At 52.3% G+C, this 15,147-nt stretch overlaps 1 protein-coding gene and 1 long non-coding RNA gene across 2 annotated transcripts; both read left to right on the top strand.

Annotated features, from left to right (window-relative positions):
* The first annotated feature begins 5,418 nt into the window (after window positions 1–5,418).
* LOC120383501 (zinc finger protein RFP-like) lies at window positions 5,419–8,386 on the top strand. The gene is made up of 2 exons (XM_039501669.1): window positions 5,419–5,958; window positions 8,327–8,386. The coding sequence occupies exons 1-2, from the start codon at window positions 5,542–5,544 to the stop codon at window positions 8,384–8,386; spliced, it is 477 nt and encodes a 158-aa protein (XP_039357603.1). The 5' UTR covers window positions 5,419–5,541.
* A 703-nt stretch (window positions 8,387–9,089) lies between these two features.
* Window positions 9,090–11,449, top strand: LOC120384009. Its single transcript, XR_005588597.1, has 3 exons — window positions 9,090–9,222; window positions 10,685–10,707; window positions 11,438–11,449. It is a non-coding gene; the product is annotated as an uncharacterized LOC120384009 (long non-coding RNA).
* Window positions 11,450–15,147: the final 3,698 nt, after the last annotated feature.

Below are 15,147 nucleotides of genomic sequence, written 5' to 3'. Positions count from 1 at the left end.
GCTAGGGGACAATGCTGATGATGAAATGACCCACGAGTGTCCTTATGTCCGTGACTTGCCATCACAGGGAAAGAGAAACTTACGGGCAGGAAATTGTTTCTCATTTTGACACTCTGGGCTGGTGTATCCAGGACCAAGAGCAATTCCTGCTGGCTCAGCTGGGGGAACTAGACAGGGAGATTGGGAAGAAACTAGGTGAAAATGCCACCAACTTTTCCAAGCCAATATCTCATCTCAACAAGCTGATTAGTGAGCTGGCGGGGCAATGCCAGCAGCCAGCGAGTGAATTCCTGCAGGTGAGACTGTTCCAGTGACCCAGACCCCTGCAAAGAGACAGGACAGCTCCTGAATCCTGGGCACTGGCGTCCAGCACTCAGAGATCACAGTATAACTCGGCAAGTGCATGGCAGAGATGGGAATTATAACAGTTCTTTGCAGAGTTACAGACGTGCAGATGATAGAGATGAAAAGCCCCATTCGCTCAGACAATCCATGGCTTTGGGGCCAGGTCAGGGTCTCTATTTTCGGTGTTTGTAAAATCCCTTCTGATCCAGGTTGACGCCTGGCGGTTACCGTTTCACTGCTTTGCTTGTTTTCCCTAATTCTTTCCCTGCAGCCTTTACTGTCCCTGAATAGTCTTATTTCTTAGGATGCCTCCCCCTTTCCATTCCCAGGACAGGTTGGTTTAGCCTCAGACCTCGGGACAACCCCCTAGGGAGCCACTGCCTGATTCTCAGTCCTGCTCTCAGCTCTGTGTTGTCAGGGCAGTCACAGGCTGGTGCTGGCCTTGAGTTCAGTGGGCCAGACCCAGCCAGCCATTTTTATGCAGAACTCCCCAGTGTGCTGACAGCTGCATTGATAACACCTGTATCCAGGGGCTCTGCTGGGCTGGGGCCTTTCACAGATTGGATTCCACAACTGCCAGCATGTAGTTTGCTGAAATCTCATCCCCTGGTGCTGCTGCAAACTCTGATCCCTTCCCTCATTCTATAAAGAGGGTCTAAACTTTCCATGCACAGGGCAATCACCCTGGATCCCCACCCATAGGCAGCGACTCCATCCCTGGGTGCTCAGGGGCTGGAGCCCGCACAGGGGAAAACTGGTGGATGCTGAGCACCCACCGGCAGCCCCCTATCAGCACCTCCCATCCTCCCAGCGCCTCCTGCCCACAGACGGGTCCGATTAGTGCTTCCCCCTCCCCTTCCCGTGCCTCCCACCTGCCGCAACCAGCTGTTTTGTGGCATGCAGGAAGGAGGCTGAGGGGGGAGGGGAGGAGCGAGGACAGGGCACACTCAGGGGAGGGGGCAGAAATGGGCTGGATTGTAGCCCTGATGGAAGGGGTGGAGTGTGGGCTGGAGCCAGGGGCAGAGATGGAAGTCGAGCACCGCCCCCCCCCCCAGCATAATGGAAGGCTCCCCACAGTGTGACGTATTAGACTGAGAGCTCTTTTCTCTCCTTTCCCCCTCTAGGACATCAGAGGCACCGCAAACAGGCACGTGGCTCCTTCTCACCCCCCCTCCCACTTCTTGAGCCTGGGCAGGGGCTTGGACACCAGGTGAAAGCCACGTCTCCCCAGGGCACCTCAGCACAGTGTGCGGCGCAGGGGTCCCATTTCCGCTACTTTCACTTTGTTCAAATTAACCTTGAGGTTCTCAGCCCATGAACAAAACAGTGGATTTTCCCATCCCCTGGGAAAGATTATAAGAACATAAGAACGGCCACACTGGGTCAAACCAAAGGTCCATGTAGCCCAGTGTCCTGTCTGTTGACAATGGCCAGTGCCAGGTGCCCCAGAGGCAATGAACAGAACAGGCAACGATCAAATGAACAGAACAGGTCATCGTCAATTATGAACTTATTACATCCGGGGGGGACTGGCTGCCTGTAGACCCTGGGGATGTAACATGGGCCTTTCACTGCTAGCTCTCTGCTTACCATAGGTGCAGACTTTTATATTTCCCTCAGAGTGCTCCACTCCCGCTCAGCCCCCAGCCCCGACCTCTCTCCACCGCTTCCTACCCCTGATCCAACCCTTCCCCAGAAGCCCCCTCCCACCTGTGGCTTGCTGTTCTCTGCCCTCACCCAAGCACTTTCCCCAGCTGCCAAACAGCTGATCAACGGCCCCATCAAACAGCTATAGCAGGTGGGTTCTGAGCACCTGCTATTTTTTTCTGTGGGGGGTTGAGCTCCAGAGCACCCCTGGAGTTGGTTCCTCTTCTGCTTAGAATAACAGGATTGAGCAGAGACCAAGTATAAACAGGGATATACAATGAGTCGTAGCCCACGTACTGCTGTTAATGGGTATAACAAGGCATGCTTTTGGGGGACACTACTGAGAGGACCAATTCAGGAAAGAGCAGGGCATTCACAGCCCAAGGCTACACCCAACCAGCCAAACAGAGAGGACTTCACTTTCATCCCAGTGGCTAACCAGAAGTCAAACAAGCAATTCCCTCCAGATTCCCAGTATCACCACCAGCACCACTCTATATGGGGATGAACAGTTATGAAAACCAATACCCGAGTAAAAGAAAAAATAAAGGTTACAAGCCTCATACCCAGGTCAATATACAAGTCAAATCTTACCCACAAATCACGCTGTTGCCAGTCCTTTAGAATCTAAAACCTAAAGGTTTGTTCATAAAAAGAAGGAAATATAGATGAGAGTTAAAATTGGTTAACTGGAATCAAATACATACAACAATTGCAAAGTTCTTGGTTCAGGCTTATAGCAGTGATGGAATAAACTGCAAGCTCCTATCAAGTCTCTGGAGTACAATGAAAACAGCTTTGGATGGGTCGTTCAGTCCTTTCTTCAGAGCTTCAGTTTCTAGCAAAGTTCCTCCAGATGTCAGAAGCAGGACTGAAGATCAAAATATAGGGGTTTCCAGGGCCTTTTATATCCTCTGCCATGTGGACGGAAATCCCTTTGTTCTTACTGTGGAAAATCACAGCAGCAAAATGGTGTTTGGAGTCACATGGGCGAGTCACAGGTCCATGCATGACTCAGTTTGCTGGTAGAGCAGCCATTGCTCACATGCTATCTTGAACGTTCCCAGGAAGGCTCCTCAGAAGTGGATTGGAGTCTCCCAAGGTCCACTGTCAGTTAAGTGTTTCTTGATTTGGCACTTACTCAGAAGAGTCCTTTCTCAAGAAGCTGACCAAATGCTTCACTGATGCTACTTAAAATCAAACACATTGAGAAACAAGCAGATAGCCACTATTCATAACTTCAAATACAAAAACGATACACACATACAGACAGCATAACCGTAACTAGCAAATTACAACCTTTTCATAGACACCTTACTTGACCTTCTTTGTATAATATTTGGTGCAGCTCTAGGACCTTGGTTGCAACAATGATCTATACGGTCACAGTTCATTTCAATAACATCACAATAGGCAAATCGGTAAGGCCTAAATTTTAAACAATGGCCTAATTCTGTATGTCTTGAAATACCTCTTCAAAATACAGGACTCCAGGGCACGTGTTCCAGCTGCATCCACAGCAGGACCTGGAGTCAGTGGGCTCTGTGGGTGCCCAGCCCCTTAGAGAACCAGCCCCTCAGCACTTAGGTCAGTACCCAAATTAGGACCCTAAATCAAAAGAGATTCTTGACATTTGGATCCAGCTCCTCAGTGTGCTCTGGCTCCTGTGCGGGCCAGAACGGCTGTTTGTGCCTCCTCCCCAGCAGCTGCAGGCACAGGGAGCGCCCCTGGGAGGGGCGGGAGGGAGTGGGGTTGAGGCATGGACAGGCTGGAGGAGGGAGGGGTGGAAAGGACTAGAGGGGTGTGGCCAGGATGAAGCTGCATCTCTTATATTCTGCACCTTGGCAAAGCCCCTTAGGACCATTACAGCAGCGATGTGGCTCTGGTTGGAGCTCAGGACTTGCCTGGCTGCTGCTAAGGTCTGCACTGGCCCTTGCAGCCACTGAATAGGGGCCTACTGAACCACCCCTCTCTCTGCCTCAGTTTCCCCATCTATAAAATGCCTGTGTGTCTCTTCACATTACAGTCTATGGAGGACGAAGGCCTCACGGTTCTGAGCTCTGAGCAGACACTGAGCAAGTAGACCCAGAAAGCGAATGAGTCAGTGTCCTGATCCTGAAAAGTCTCAATTTACTGAGAAAGGGGCAAAGCACAAAAATGCCACCCCAGCTGTCTGACTGAATGTCTCTAAGTAACCAGCTGCACACGGTACATCCCCAGGGCCCGGGGAGAGAAATGACAGGTACAATATGCACCATTCCAGTCTTTTTCCTTCCTGTAACCCTGTACCAAAGCACTGAATCTGCTCTGCTCTGCAATGCTGAGTGAAGACCCAGGTACCTGAGACAGCCGCAGGGGAAAGGTGTTTGAACGATGCCTGCAAATCTCAAGCCCCGTGGAGACCAGCGATAGATCAGCACTTCCCTCCGCTGAGCTGCAGTGTCTATTAACCACGTTGTTAAACTGCTGCAATGCTGGACCCAGGTAACTAGCTGCATCCGCAGCAGCATCTCTGCACAGCACGGCTTCCCCACCACAGCTGAATTCTCCATCCTTGTCCCTGATGGCGGCTTCCCAGACTGCCCCAGGCCTCCTCAGTCTGTCCCCACATCCCCTCCTGCAGCCGCAATGGGCAAGTGGCCTGAGAGGTCTCTGTTTATCCCACACCAGGTACCCTGCAGCCCCTAGTGCGAGCTCCCCGCACACCCGCTGCCCTCGGCCATTGGGCCCCAGCCCTCACCTGGGAGACAGGAGCTTGGTCTCCCTGCAGTCCCTGGTCTCTCTGCCTAGACTGACAAACAGGGAGAAAATGGGGGCAGGGCCTTGCTGGGAGTGGTTGCGTTACAGGGGCACCTGCCCCACTAAGGCCCAGGCTGAGATCCCAGCACATTCCACAGCCCCCTGAGCTGCCATCAGATGGACTTTCAGCCTTGGTCCTGTGGTGGGGGGGAGGCACTGGGTTACTGCCCTGGGGGAGCTGCTGGGGGAGGGAGGAGATTTACCTGCTCACAGACAATTTTAACAGTTCTAAAGCTTCAATTTTTTGAATCTCAGTGTCCAGTGTCATTAAATAGTTCTGGTCTGACCAAAGTATTGTCTGATCCCCCCCTAATTTCCCACAACTGTGAAAATTTTAATTGGAATGAAATGCTTAAAACCCAGATTGTTGTGCAGCTGTGAAAGTTTAAATCAATAAATAAAAAAATTGCTTAAAATAAACATCATCTGTCAAAATTATATATTATAACAAAATTCTGCCCAGCCTGACTATCACTCCTGACACACAGCTCCTGCTCCTGCAGGCTCATCCTCACAGAGGGATGGCTCAATGACCTTCCACACCCGCACAGGGGCTGATTGCAGAACCAAAGCCCTAGTGATACCTTTTTTCAGTAAAGCCTCCAGGGGTGAAATTGGTTCGGTCCTTCCTGCTCTGCAAACAGCCTGAGTCATTTTCAGACAAGGAAACACCCCCTTGCTGCTGCAGGCGGGGCAGAGTGTGAATTCAGGAAATTGAAACTAACCCTGATCCACTGCCCAGAGGGAGCCATGGCTGCAGAGAACCCCGTGGAAAGGCTCCAGGAGGAAGCGACATGTCCCGTCTGTCTGGAGTATTTCACAGAACCTGTCACTCTGGAGTGTGGGCACAATCTCTGCCGAGCCTGCATCAGCCAGTGCTGGGAGGGATCCGATACAGCCGCCTCCTGCCCTCAGTGCAGAGAAACTATGCAACAGGGAAACCTCAGGCCCAACAGGCAGCTGGCAAATGTCGTAGAAATCGCCAAGCGGTTGAGTTTACAAGCAGCAAAGGGAGCAGAAGGGGATGGGGTGTGTGGGGAACACCAGGAGGCTCTGAAACTGTTCTGTGAGGAAGATCAAACCCCCATCTGTGTGATCTGCAGAGAGTCCCGGGCTCACCGCGCTCACATGGTGGTCCCCATCCAGGAGGCTGCCCAGGAGTACAAGGTTGGGAATTGCTGTTAGATTTAATGGGTTAACTTTGGGGTTTTAATTACAGGCTAATTTCACTGAGAGTTACCTGGCATATATGTTACTCATCATTCAGCTCTGTAAAGTTTTCATTGTGTGGGGAGATGCTGTAACAAAATTAATGATCTGGCAGTGCGGCAACAGAGGCAAACTATCAAATCTTGAAAGCAGGATCTACACCACTACCCCCGAAGCACCGCTCACTCCATACCCCCGCTCTCTCCATTGCTTGCTCTCCCCCACCCTGACTCACGTTCACCGGTCTGTCGCAGGAGGTTGGTTTTCCGGAGGGGGTGGGGGTTCGGGGCGGGGGCCGTGGGGTTTGCAGGGGGGGTGGGGGCTCTGGGCTGAGCCTGGGGCAGGGGGTTGGGGTGCAGGAGAGGGCTCCAGGCTCAGGCAGGGGGTTGGGGTGCAGGTGAGGGCACCGTGTGCTGGCTCGGGGCGGAGGGTCAGGCTGGAGTAGGGGTTGGGAGGCAGGAGGGGTCTGGGAAGCTGGTTCGAGCTGGGCAGCACTGACTTACCGCAGGCGGCTCCCGGTCAGTAGTGCAGCGGGCTAACGCAGCAGGCTCCCTGCCTGTCCCAACACTGCGCCACTCCTGGAAGGGGCCAATGTGCCCCTGTGGCCCCTGGAGGGGAGCATGTGGCTACGCACGCTGCCCCTCTCTGCAGGAACCACTCCCGCAGCTCCCATTGGCCACAGTTCCCCGTTTCCAGCCAATAGGAGCTGTGGGGGCGGTGCTTGCAGGCAGGAGCCCTGTGAAGAGAACCCTGCCCTCACCCCAGGCTGCGGAGGCAAGCTGGCCCCTTCTGGGAGTGCCGCACGGCTGCCAGAGATTGCGATCGACTGGGAGAATCTCCAGGATCAACTAGCGGATTGCAATCGACTGGTAGGTGACCACTGGTCTAGCTAGACAAAAGGTGGGAAGGGAAACTGAGGCACAAAGCGTGGCAGCAAGTTGCACATAGTCACTGAGCATGTCAGTGACAGAGCTTAGCATAGAACCCAGATATCCCCAGACCCAGTCCAAGACCTGAACCACTTTGCCATGCTGCCATCTTAGCATCAGCCCCACCCAGTGATGAATTGTGTCTGTTAGGAGGCAGAGACACCTTGATAAAGGTCCCAGGCGCACCAGGGAGAGGAGGTTTCTCACTGGGATTCTGAACTCCTGTGTTGCTCCATGAGGGGTTAAACTCTAGAGGAGATCACTGGGCTAAATGCTGTGAGGGACCCCGAGCACCATCAGTCCGCACACAAAAGGGCTCCAGACAGCTCAGGTCCATGCCAAGTACCACTGGGATTACACTGGATTGTAGCAAAACTAACCCCAGGCTGGAGCTGACCGGTTCTGTTGTGTACGTGGGCAAGGACCAGTCAGAGTGGTTCCATTAGTCCCACCAGGCAGCCTTTTGAAATCTCCCAGAATGCACTGCTTCCGGGATCTTTACCAGGGAATGGGACCGTGGGGTACCTGCCCAGGGGGCATTGCCATGGAGAGGGGTTAGGACAGCACTGGGGCAACCCCCAACCCGTACTTTATACAAATCTGCATCATGTCTAATTAGGGAGGTCACTGAGGCATCCCCAGAACACGGGACACCCTCACACCTGCCTGCATGGGCCCGTCCTCACCAGTATCAGTCACCCTGTGTGGACCCCACCACCGTTTTTTCCAGTGTGCCACCCACCTGCATCATTCTGCATGAAGGTGCCACCCCAGCCGTGCCCCCACCCTCACGGGTGTCCTCCTGCATCCTCAGTCTCCTCCTCTCCCTTTTGCACCAGAGAAAGCCAAGTCCAGTGCTGAGTCCCTGCCGGACAGGGACAGTGCTCCACAAAACTGGACTGCGCAGCTTCCAACCAGACGAACGGCCTCCCGACATCTCACGAGTTTTGCCCTGGTGCTTAGACCAGCTCTGTCCAACCAGTGCAGCCCCAGGGCTTCAGGGCTGAAATCCCAGCCCATATTTAACCCCTGGTGGCTTCTGAGATTTGTATCACTTTGTTTGTTAAACCTTCAACAAACAGGTTTCTTGATTCACCCCCATGTGACTCCAGTGCCCTGTTATGCTCTGTACCATTAATCAATTCACAAATACCAGTAAAGCTTGGGTATAATTGAGATCTCTTGCTAATTAATAAAAACACTGAACCAGAATTGGTAACGAGTCTGAATGTGACACGCTCCTAGTTTCCATTAATGAGGTTTCATCACCTTGGTGGTCCTGATGTCGCAAAGTGATTAGAACCATAGTCATCTTGGGGTTTCGGTGGAAAACACCCACTTCCAAGCACCTCTCAACTATCCAGATGAAACTTCCCAAATCATTTCTGTTTCTTCAGGAAAGAATCCAGGCCCATTTGAAAACTCTGAGGGAAGAGAGAGAAAGCTGCTGGGATTGAAAGCGACGGAGAGAGGAATTGCCGGAATATCTGGTAGGTGCCTGTTGTTATGAACCAGCTGTGGGACTGGCAGTGGAGGTCTGTTTGGAGGCAGACTCCTGTGTGCCCTACGTGAACATGGGCTTGTGTGTGTTTCTCCATGATCACGGATTGCTGGGTTTGATTCATGTGTAGACAAGCCCTAAGCTTCCATTTCAGTTGATGAGTAGCCCTTGTGGCTTGCCTGAATTCACACAAATGTCCCGTGAAGTGCTCGTCCCCTGTCTCTAGACATTTTGTGCATTTTTAAAACATTTGTTTCTTTTAACTCCCCTGACGTCTCTGTTAGTGTAGTGCTGAGTCCTGCCTCCTGCTGCTCTGGGTCTGAATTTCCACAGACCATAAATAACAGAAGATGGTGACCATGACTGACAGAGAAACATCCCTTTCACAGGGATACAGGGGCCAAAAGGGAAGGTGTGAGAGAATCCCCTGCCTAGTACACACAGGGTAGAGTCAATCTTAGGATTTTCAAAGAAAATCACCCTCCTGCACACTCAGCTCTCCATGAAAGGACCCGGGCTCCGTCCATATGTCCCTGACCAGCCCTTGCCCTATTTCATACAGAAACAAACACAAACCGAGAGGCAGAAGATTGTGTCTGAATTTCAGCACTGCAGCAGTTCCTGGAGGAACAAGAGCGACTCCTGCTGGTCCAGCTGGAGAAGCTGGATGAGGAGATTGTGAGGATCCAGAATGAAAATGTCAGTAAACTCTCCAAGCAGATTTCCCATCTCAGTGAGCTGCTCAATGAGATGGAGGGGAAGTGTCAGAAGCCAGCGAGTGAATTCCTACAGGTGAGACTGAATGAGAAAGATAGGTGGGTGCTCCAGGACAGCCAGCTCTCCCCCTCAGTGCTACCCACCGTCAGCCCTGCCGATTAACTCCTCCTCCTCCTTCGAGCACCATCTGCCTGCTGCAATCAGCTGTTCCACTGTGTGCAGGAGATGCTGGGAGGGAGTGGGAGGAGCGGGGAGGGAGTGTGCTCATGTTAGGATTCCCTCCCCGCTTTGAACTCTCGGGGACAGAGGTGGGTACCCACATGAAAGACCCCCTAATCTTATATTCCATCATCTTAGGTTAAAAACTTCCCCAAGGCACAAATTCCTTTCCTTGTCCTTGCTGCCACCACCAAGTGATTTAAACAAAAATTCAGAGATGGGACACTTGGAATCCCTATTCCCCCAAAATATCCCCCCAAGCCCGTTCACACCCTTTCCTGGGAGACTTGGGAATAATATACCAACCAATTGCCTTTAATGTAAGTACAGACCAGACCCTTATCTTTAGGACACTAAAATCAATGGGGTTCTTTAAAGAATAACTTTATTATAAAGAAAGAAGTACAAGAATCACACCTGCAAAATCAGGATGGAAGGTAACTTTACAGGGTAATAAAAAGATTTAAAACATAGAGGACTCCCCTCTGGACTCAGCTTCACAGTTACAAAAACAGGAATAAAACTACCTCTTAGCATAGGGAAAATTCACAAGCTAAAACAAAAAAAATAAGCTAATGCATTTCCTTGCCTTGGTTAGAATTGTTGTAATCTTAGATGGATCATTTCAGGTAGGTTTTCAGGAGCTGTTGTCCCTGCTTGGTCTATCTCGCCATCAGGAGAGGGAACAAACAAACAGAGCCCAAACAAAACCTCCACCAACCCACCAGATTTGAAAGTAACTTCTTTCCTTATCAGTCCTTCTGGTCAGGAGCCAACCAGGTTATCTGAGCTTCTTAACCCCTTAGAGGTAAAGCGATTCAGTACAGCTGCAAGGAGGTATTTTATGTGACTCTTTCCTTTATATTTATGGCAGCTCACAAGAGGAGACGAGGAAGAGACAGGGTGGAGGTTGAGTGGGAGTGGGAAGAGTTGGGTTGGGGTGTGGCATTGGGGAAAGGTTTGGAGTGGAGGTGGGGCATGGGGTTGAGCACCCCAGGACAATTGGAAACCGGCACTCATCATTAGAAACATGCCAGACCCCACAGAGGGAGGAGCGGGCTGCTGAATCATAAGCACTGGAGTCCAGCAGTCGGAGATCTCAGTGTCACTCAGCATGTGCATTGCTGACATCTGAGTGAGTATTATTCTTAGCAGAGTCACAGAGATATGAAAGATGGAAAAGCCCCATTAGCTCAGGGAATCAATGGCCCTGGGGCCAGGGCAGGGTCCCTTCCCCATACTTCCTAAATCACTTCCTGGAATCCCTGTGTGTGTGTGTCAGAGAAGACTGAAATTCTTTTGTCTCTCTCTCCTCTAGGACGTCAGAACCACCTTGAGCAGGTATGTGGCTCCTCGCACTCCACAATGCTGGGAAAGAGCTTGATGATGAGGGTAGCACCGCATCTCCCCGGGGCTCTACAGCAAAATGTGTGGGGAGATCACATGTTGGATACAAATCTCTCTGATCAGCTCCATCCTGGGGTGCTCACTCTTGTACAGAAGACTCTGGAATTCTCCAGTCAGTGGGAAGGATGGACCTCAAGTATTTTGTAGAGATGTCACATCCCTGGGGGACTGGCTGCCTCAGGATTGTGGGGATGGAATATGGGCCTGTCACTGCTGGGTCCTGGTTACTATTCAGCCCAGGGCAGTAGTTTTCAAGAGCCTTTCCCGATCTGAGGGCTGTTTGGAGACCTGTGTGGAATGAGTTGGGGAAGGGGTAGTTGGTGTCTCAGTCTAGTTCCTAGAGGCAGATTTCTACAGCACTTCACCTGGGAACCTTCTGTCCTCAGAACATGGAGGCCAAGGAGCGAATTGGCCATGGAGACTCACCCCTTTGTCCCCAGAGCTGGTCTCTCCAGACCAGAGTTGAAGAATATTAATGACCTTTGAAGAGAAGGTTGCTTGGGCCTGGGTTGTGTTGCTTGGCCATGGCCTGTGAGGAACCTGCTCTGAGGCTGGGAGAAGTTGAGGAATTCTAACTCCAGGGCCATTAGAGCAGCGACTCACTAGCCAGAACTTATAATGAGTCACACAGTAAAATATAATCAAGTGAAATTGTTTCCTCCAGGTGTGAGAAGGGAAGTTCCAGCAGCCAGAGGAGATTTCTCCTGAACTGGAAGAGCGAGTCAGTGGTTTCTCCAAGAAAACGACTGTGCTAATGGAGATTCTGGGAAGTTCAAAGGTACTTAGAAGGGATTTAGGAATGGAAATTGGGATAAGCCTCTGAGAAGAGAATGGTGCTGATCAATTGGTTCACACTTAGATGATGCTGTTAAATTAAGAAATGACTCAAAGACTTTAAGGCCAGAAGGGACCATCATGATCATCCAGTCTGACCAACTGCACACTGCAGGCCACAGAACCTCACCCACCCACTCCTGCAATTGACCCCTAACCTCTGGGCAAGTTAGTGACGTCCTTAAATCATGATTTTAAAACTTCAAGTGTAACTGGTTGAGCACTCAGCAGTGCGCGCTCCTGCTGGTCAGTCAGGGAATTAGCTTTCCTGCTCCAGAGCGCCCACTGCTGGCCAGTGTCTCTCCTGCCTCAGGCCCTCCATGTCCCTCCTGGACCCCAGTGCCCTTAGCTTGGGGTTCTGCCCACAGCAGTACCCCCACACTCTGGGTCTCCTCTCCCAGGGGCATCCCAACCCTCTATACCCACCTTGCCTCAGTGGTTACTGCCAGTCATCTAGCCCCCTTTCTCTGGGGCAGCCTGCAGTCCACAATGTCCACTCATCATTAGCAAAGAGGTTGGACCTACTGCCTTTCTAACCCTAGTACCATCCCGGGCCCTTAACAAGGCCTCAGCCTTGTCCCAGCTCTGCCTGCCCCACCCCAGCCCTGCTCTGTGTAAGGTACCTTGTGCTCTGCTCCCAGGCAGCCCTGCAGTGAGACTCTTGCCTGCCTAGCTCCCAGCCCTTTGATCAGGGCCAGTTGTGGCCTAATTGGGTGTGGCCCCAGCTGTGGCTGCCTCCCAGTCAGCCGACCTCAGCTGCTTTTCACCTTTTACCTCCTTTTATCCCAGGAGGGTGATAACTGCCCCACTACACAAGTTACAGAGAATCCACCATTGACTCTAGTTTAAATCTGCAACTGACTCGTGCCCCAGGCTGCAGAGGAAGGAAAGAAAAAAATCCCCCGGCTCTCTGTCAATCTGACTTGGGGGACAATTCCTTCCCCACCCCAGATATGATGGTCAGTTGGATACCGAGCATTTTGGCAAGACCCAACAGCCAGACACGTGGCAAAGAACTCTCTATTGCTCAGAGCCCTCCTGTCTACTGCCCCATCACCAGCCATGGGGCACATTTCTCACAGGTGGATCCAGCACATCTCTGAGCTCTGGTCCCATTTGCAGCTAGTTTCTGCCAAATGGGCTGGAGGGAAGGAGAAAGCCCCTCCCCTATGGTCAGGGATTCCTTCAGCACAGGAGCCTCTGGTGCCTCCTCCACAGCAGCTACAGGGACAAGGCGGGTTCCTGAGAGGGCTGGGAATGGGGTGGGGGTGGTGACGGTGGGTGGAAGACGGAGGGGGTGGACGAGGGACAGAGGGAGGTGGGCCATGTAAAGCTGGGCCTCTCACACTCTGCACAGTGGCTAAAACACACGGGGGCCATTGTCATAGGGATGTAGCTCTGGCTGGCTTCAGAACTTCCTCAGCCTGTGCCAAGGTCTTCACCGGCCCCTGCAGCCACTGAACAGCAGAGTCACAAAGGCCCCTCCTCTCTCCTTTTCCCGGTACAGGGGAATCGGACCCTTTGAGCCAACCCTCCCCACCTCAATTTCCACCTTGATAAAATAATTTTACTATTATTTCCATTTCTGCCTATGGAGGACAAGGTCCCGCTGCTGCTCTCTGTAGAGGCGCTGAGTAAACAGACCCAACAGCTCACAATTAGAGCCAGGATTTCACAAACTCTGAACATCCCGTTAGTGTCAAAGGGACCCAAGTGGGTAAAGTTACTTTATGCCAAAGTCTTTGTATGATCTGGGTCTAGGTTACGAAAAGGCAGCAAGTGAATGAGACAAACCAACTGGATTCTGAAGGGAGGGAGGGATGAGGAGGGAAAAGTAAATCTCTTACAGATTGTGTGTCCTGGGATAGCTGTGAGGCTGTAAGGCTGCTGGCTCCATTGCTGAGAGATGCCTGATTGAGAGGTGAAATAGATTTTAGACCTTTTTATATTAAATACCTGAGTGTGTCTCTGGGCCTCTCTGTCTGTTTCTCTGTCATAATTATAAAACCGTTTCAGAGTGGGGATGCTCTTATGAATATGAAATTCTCACCTCTCTTCTCCTTTCTCCCCCAAGACACTCTGCCATCTCAACTGAGAAAAAGGAGAATTGTTTGGACCACACAGACAGGGTGAGTTTGTGGGTGAAGATTGCCTTTAAATTATGAGAAAATTCCAGAGAAAATGTCTTCATGAGATTGTAGCTAAAGTTACCAACCAAACTGACAGCGACCATGACACACACAGCCCTAAAAATAACACTTTAAATGGTAAGGAGATCCAAGGACCCATGTCTCCCCTCCACAACACACACACACTTTTAAAGGTGGGATGACCAGGACACTTTTCAGCATGGTCTCCCATTGGAGCTGCTCCCTGCTTCCTGGATTGGGGAGATGCTCTTCCTGTGAGACTGGCAGCTCCTCCTTTCTCTTTAGGATGGAGATGGTGCTACCACACCCAGTGCCACCTCCTACTCTCTGGTTTTAAGTGGCTGTTCCCCATTGCTGCACCTTCCTCTCTGTTCCTGGCCTGGGAGTGGAGGCTGCATTAGGAGGGAGCTCCCCAGGGCTGAGCTCTGCCCCTAACTCTCTGATTCTCTCTCCCAGTGAATGTGACTCTGGATCCAGACACGGCTCATCCCCAACTCGTCCTGTCTGAGGATCAGAAAAGTGTGAGATGTGGAGACACACGACAGCAACTGCCCAACAACCCCGAGAGATTTGACACTGCGCTGTGTGTGCTGGGCTGTGGGGGATTCACCTCGGGGAGACATTGCTGGGAGGTGGAGGTGGGGGGTGAGGGAGGCTGGGCTGTGGGGGTGGCCAGATGGTCTGTGGTGAGGAAGGGAGGTTTCAGCCGAGCCCTGACGGGGATCTGGGCTGTGGAGTGGTCGTGTGGGGGGGGTCAGTGACGGGCTCTCACCTCCCCTTCAATCCTCCTGCCCCTGAGCCGGGCCCCCAGCAGGATCCGGGTTTGTCTGGACTGTGGCCGGGGGCAGGTGACATTTATCGATGCTGGGGACGAGGCCCCAATCCTCACTTTCCCGCCGGGCTCCGTCCCTGGGGGGAGAATCCGACCCTGGTTCTGGGTGGGGCTGGGATCCCAGCTCAGCCTGTGTCCCTGAGACACGCAGCAGAGGCAGGAACCGGAAATCAGCCTCTCTAGCCACACACAGCCCAGTCTCTATGACCTTGGAGGACTCCCATCTACCCAGCTTCTGGATCCTCATCTCTATGGCCCCTGGAAGCACCTCCCCCTCCCTCTCTGCAGCCTCAGGGATGGGGGCAGGAGGGGGAAGACCCCTGGGGCTGCAGGAGGGGCCCTGAGGGGCAGAGGTGGGGGCTGGGCAGGGGGCAGCACTAACAGCCGGGCAGGGGACAGGCGGAGGGGGGGGTGGCAGGGACACAGCATGAATCAATCAGGGTTTGGGCTGTTGGGGAGAAGCAGCAGCAGCCAGGAGCGTTTTGTATAGATCTGTTGCCAGCACAGAATGCTCGAGGACAGCAACAGTGGTTCATTGCCCGGTGTGCTTCGCTTCAA

This window comes from Mauremys reevesii, linkage group 15, assembly GCF_016161935.1.
Source record: "Mauremys reevesii isolate NIE-2019 linkage group 15, ASM1616193v1, whole genome shotgun sequence".
NCBI classification, from domain to species: Eukaryota; Metazoa; Chordata; order Testudines; family Geoemydidae; genus Mauremys; species Mauremys reevesii.
This window is presented reverse-complemented; position numbering and strand designations above follow the sequence as displayed.

Bases quoted from the DNA above. Each gene is read 5' to 3' on its own strand.
- LOC120383501 (XM_039501669.1), top strand. From the start codon at position 5,542: ATGGCTGCAGAGAACCCCGTGGAAAGGCTCCAGGAGGAAGCGACATGT. The intron at 5,959-8,326 runs GTTGGGAATTGC...CTGTTTCTTCAG, and splicing joins AGGCTGCCCAGGAGTACAAG to GAAAGAATCCAGGCCCATTT.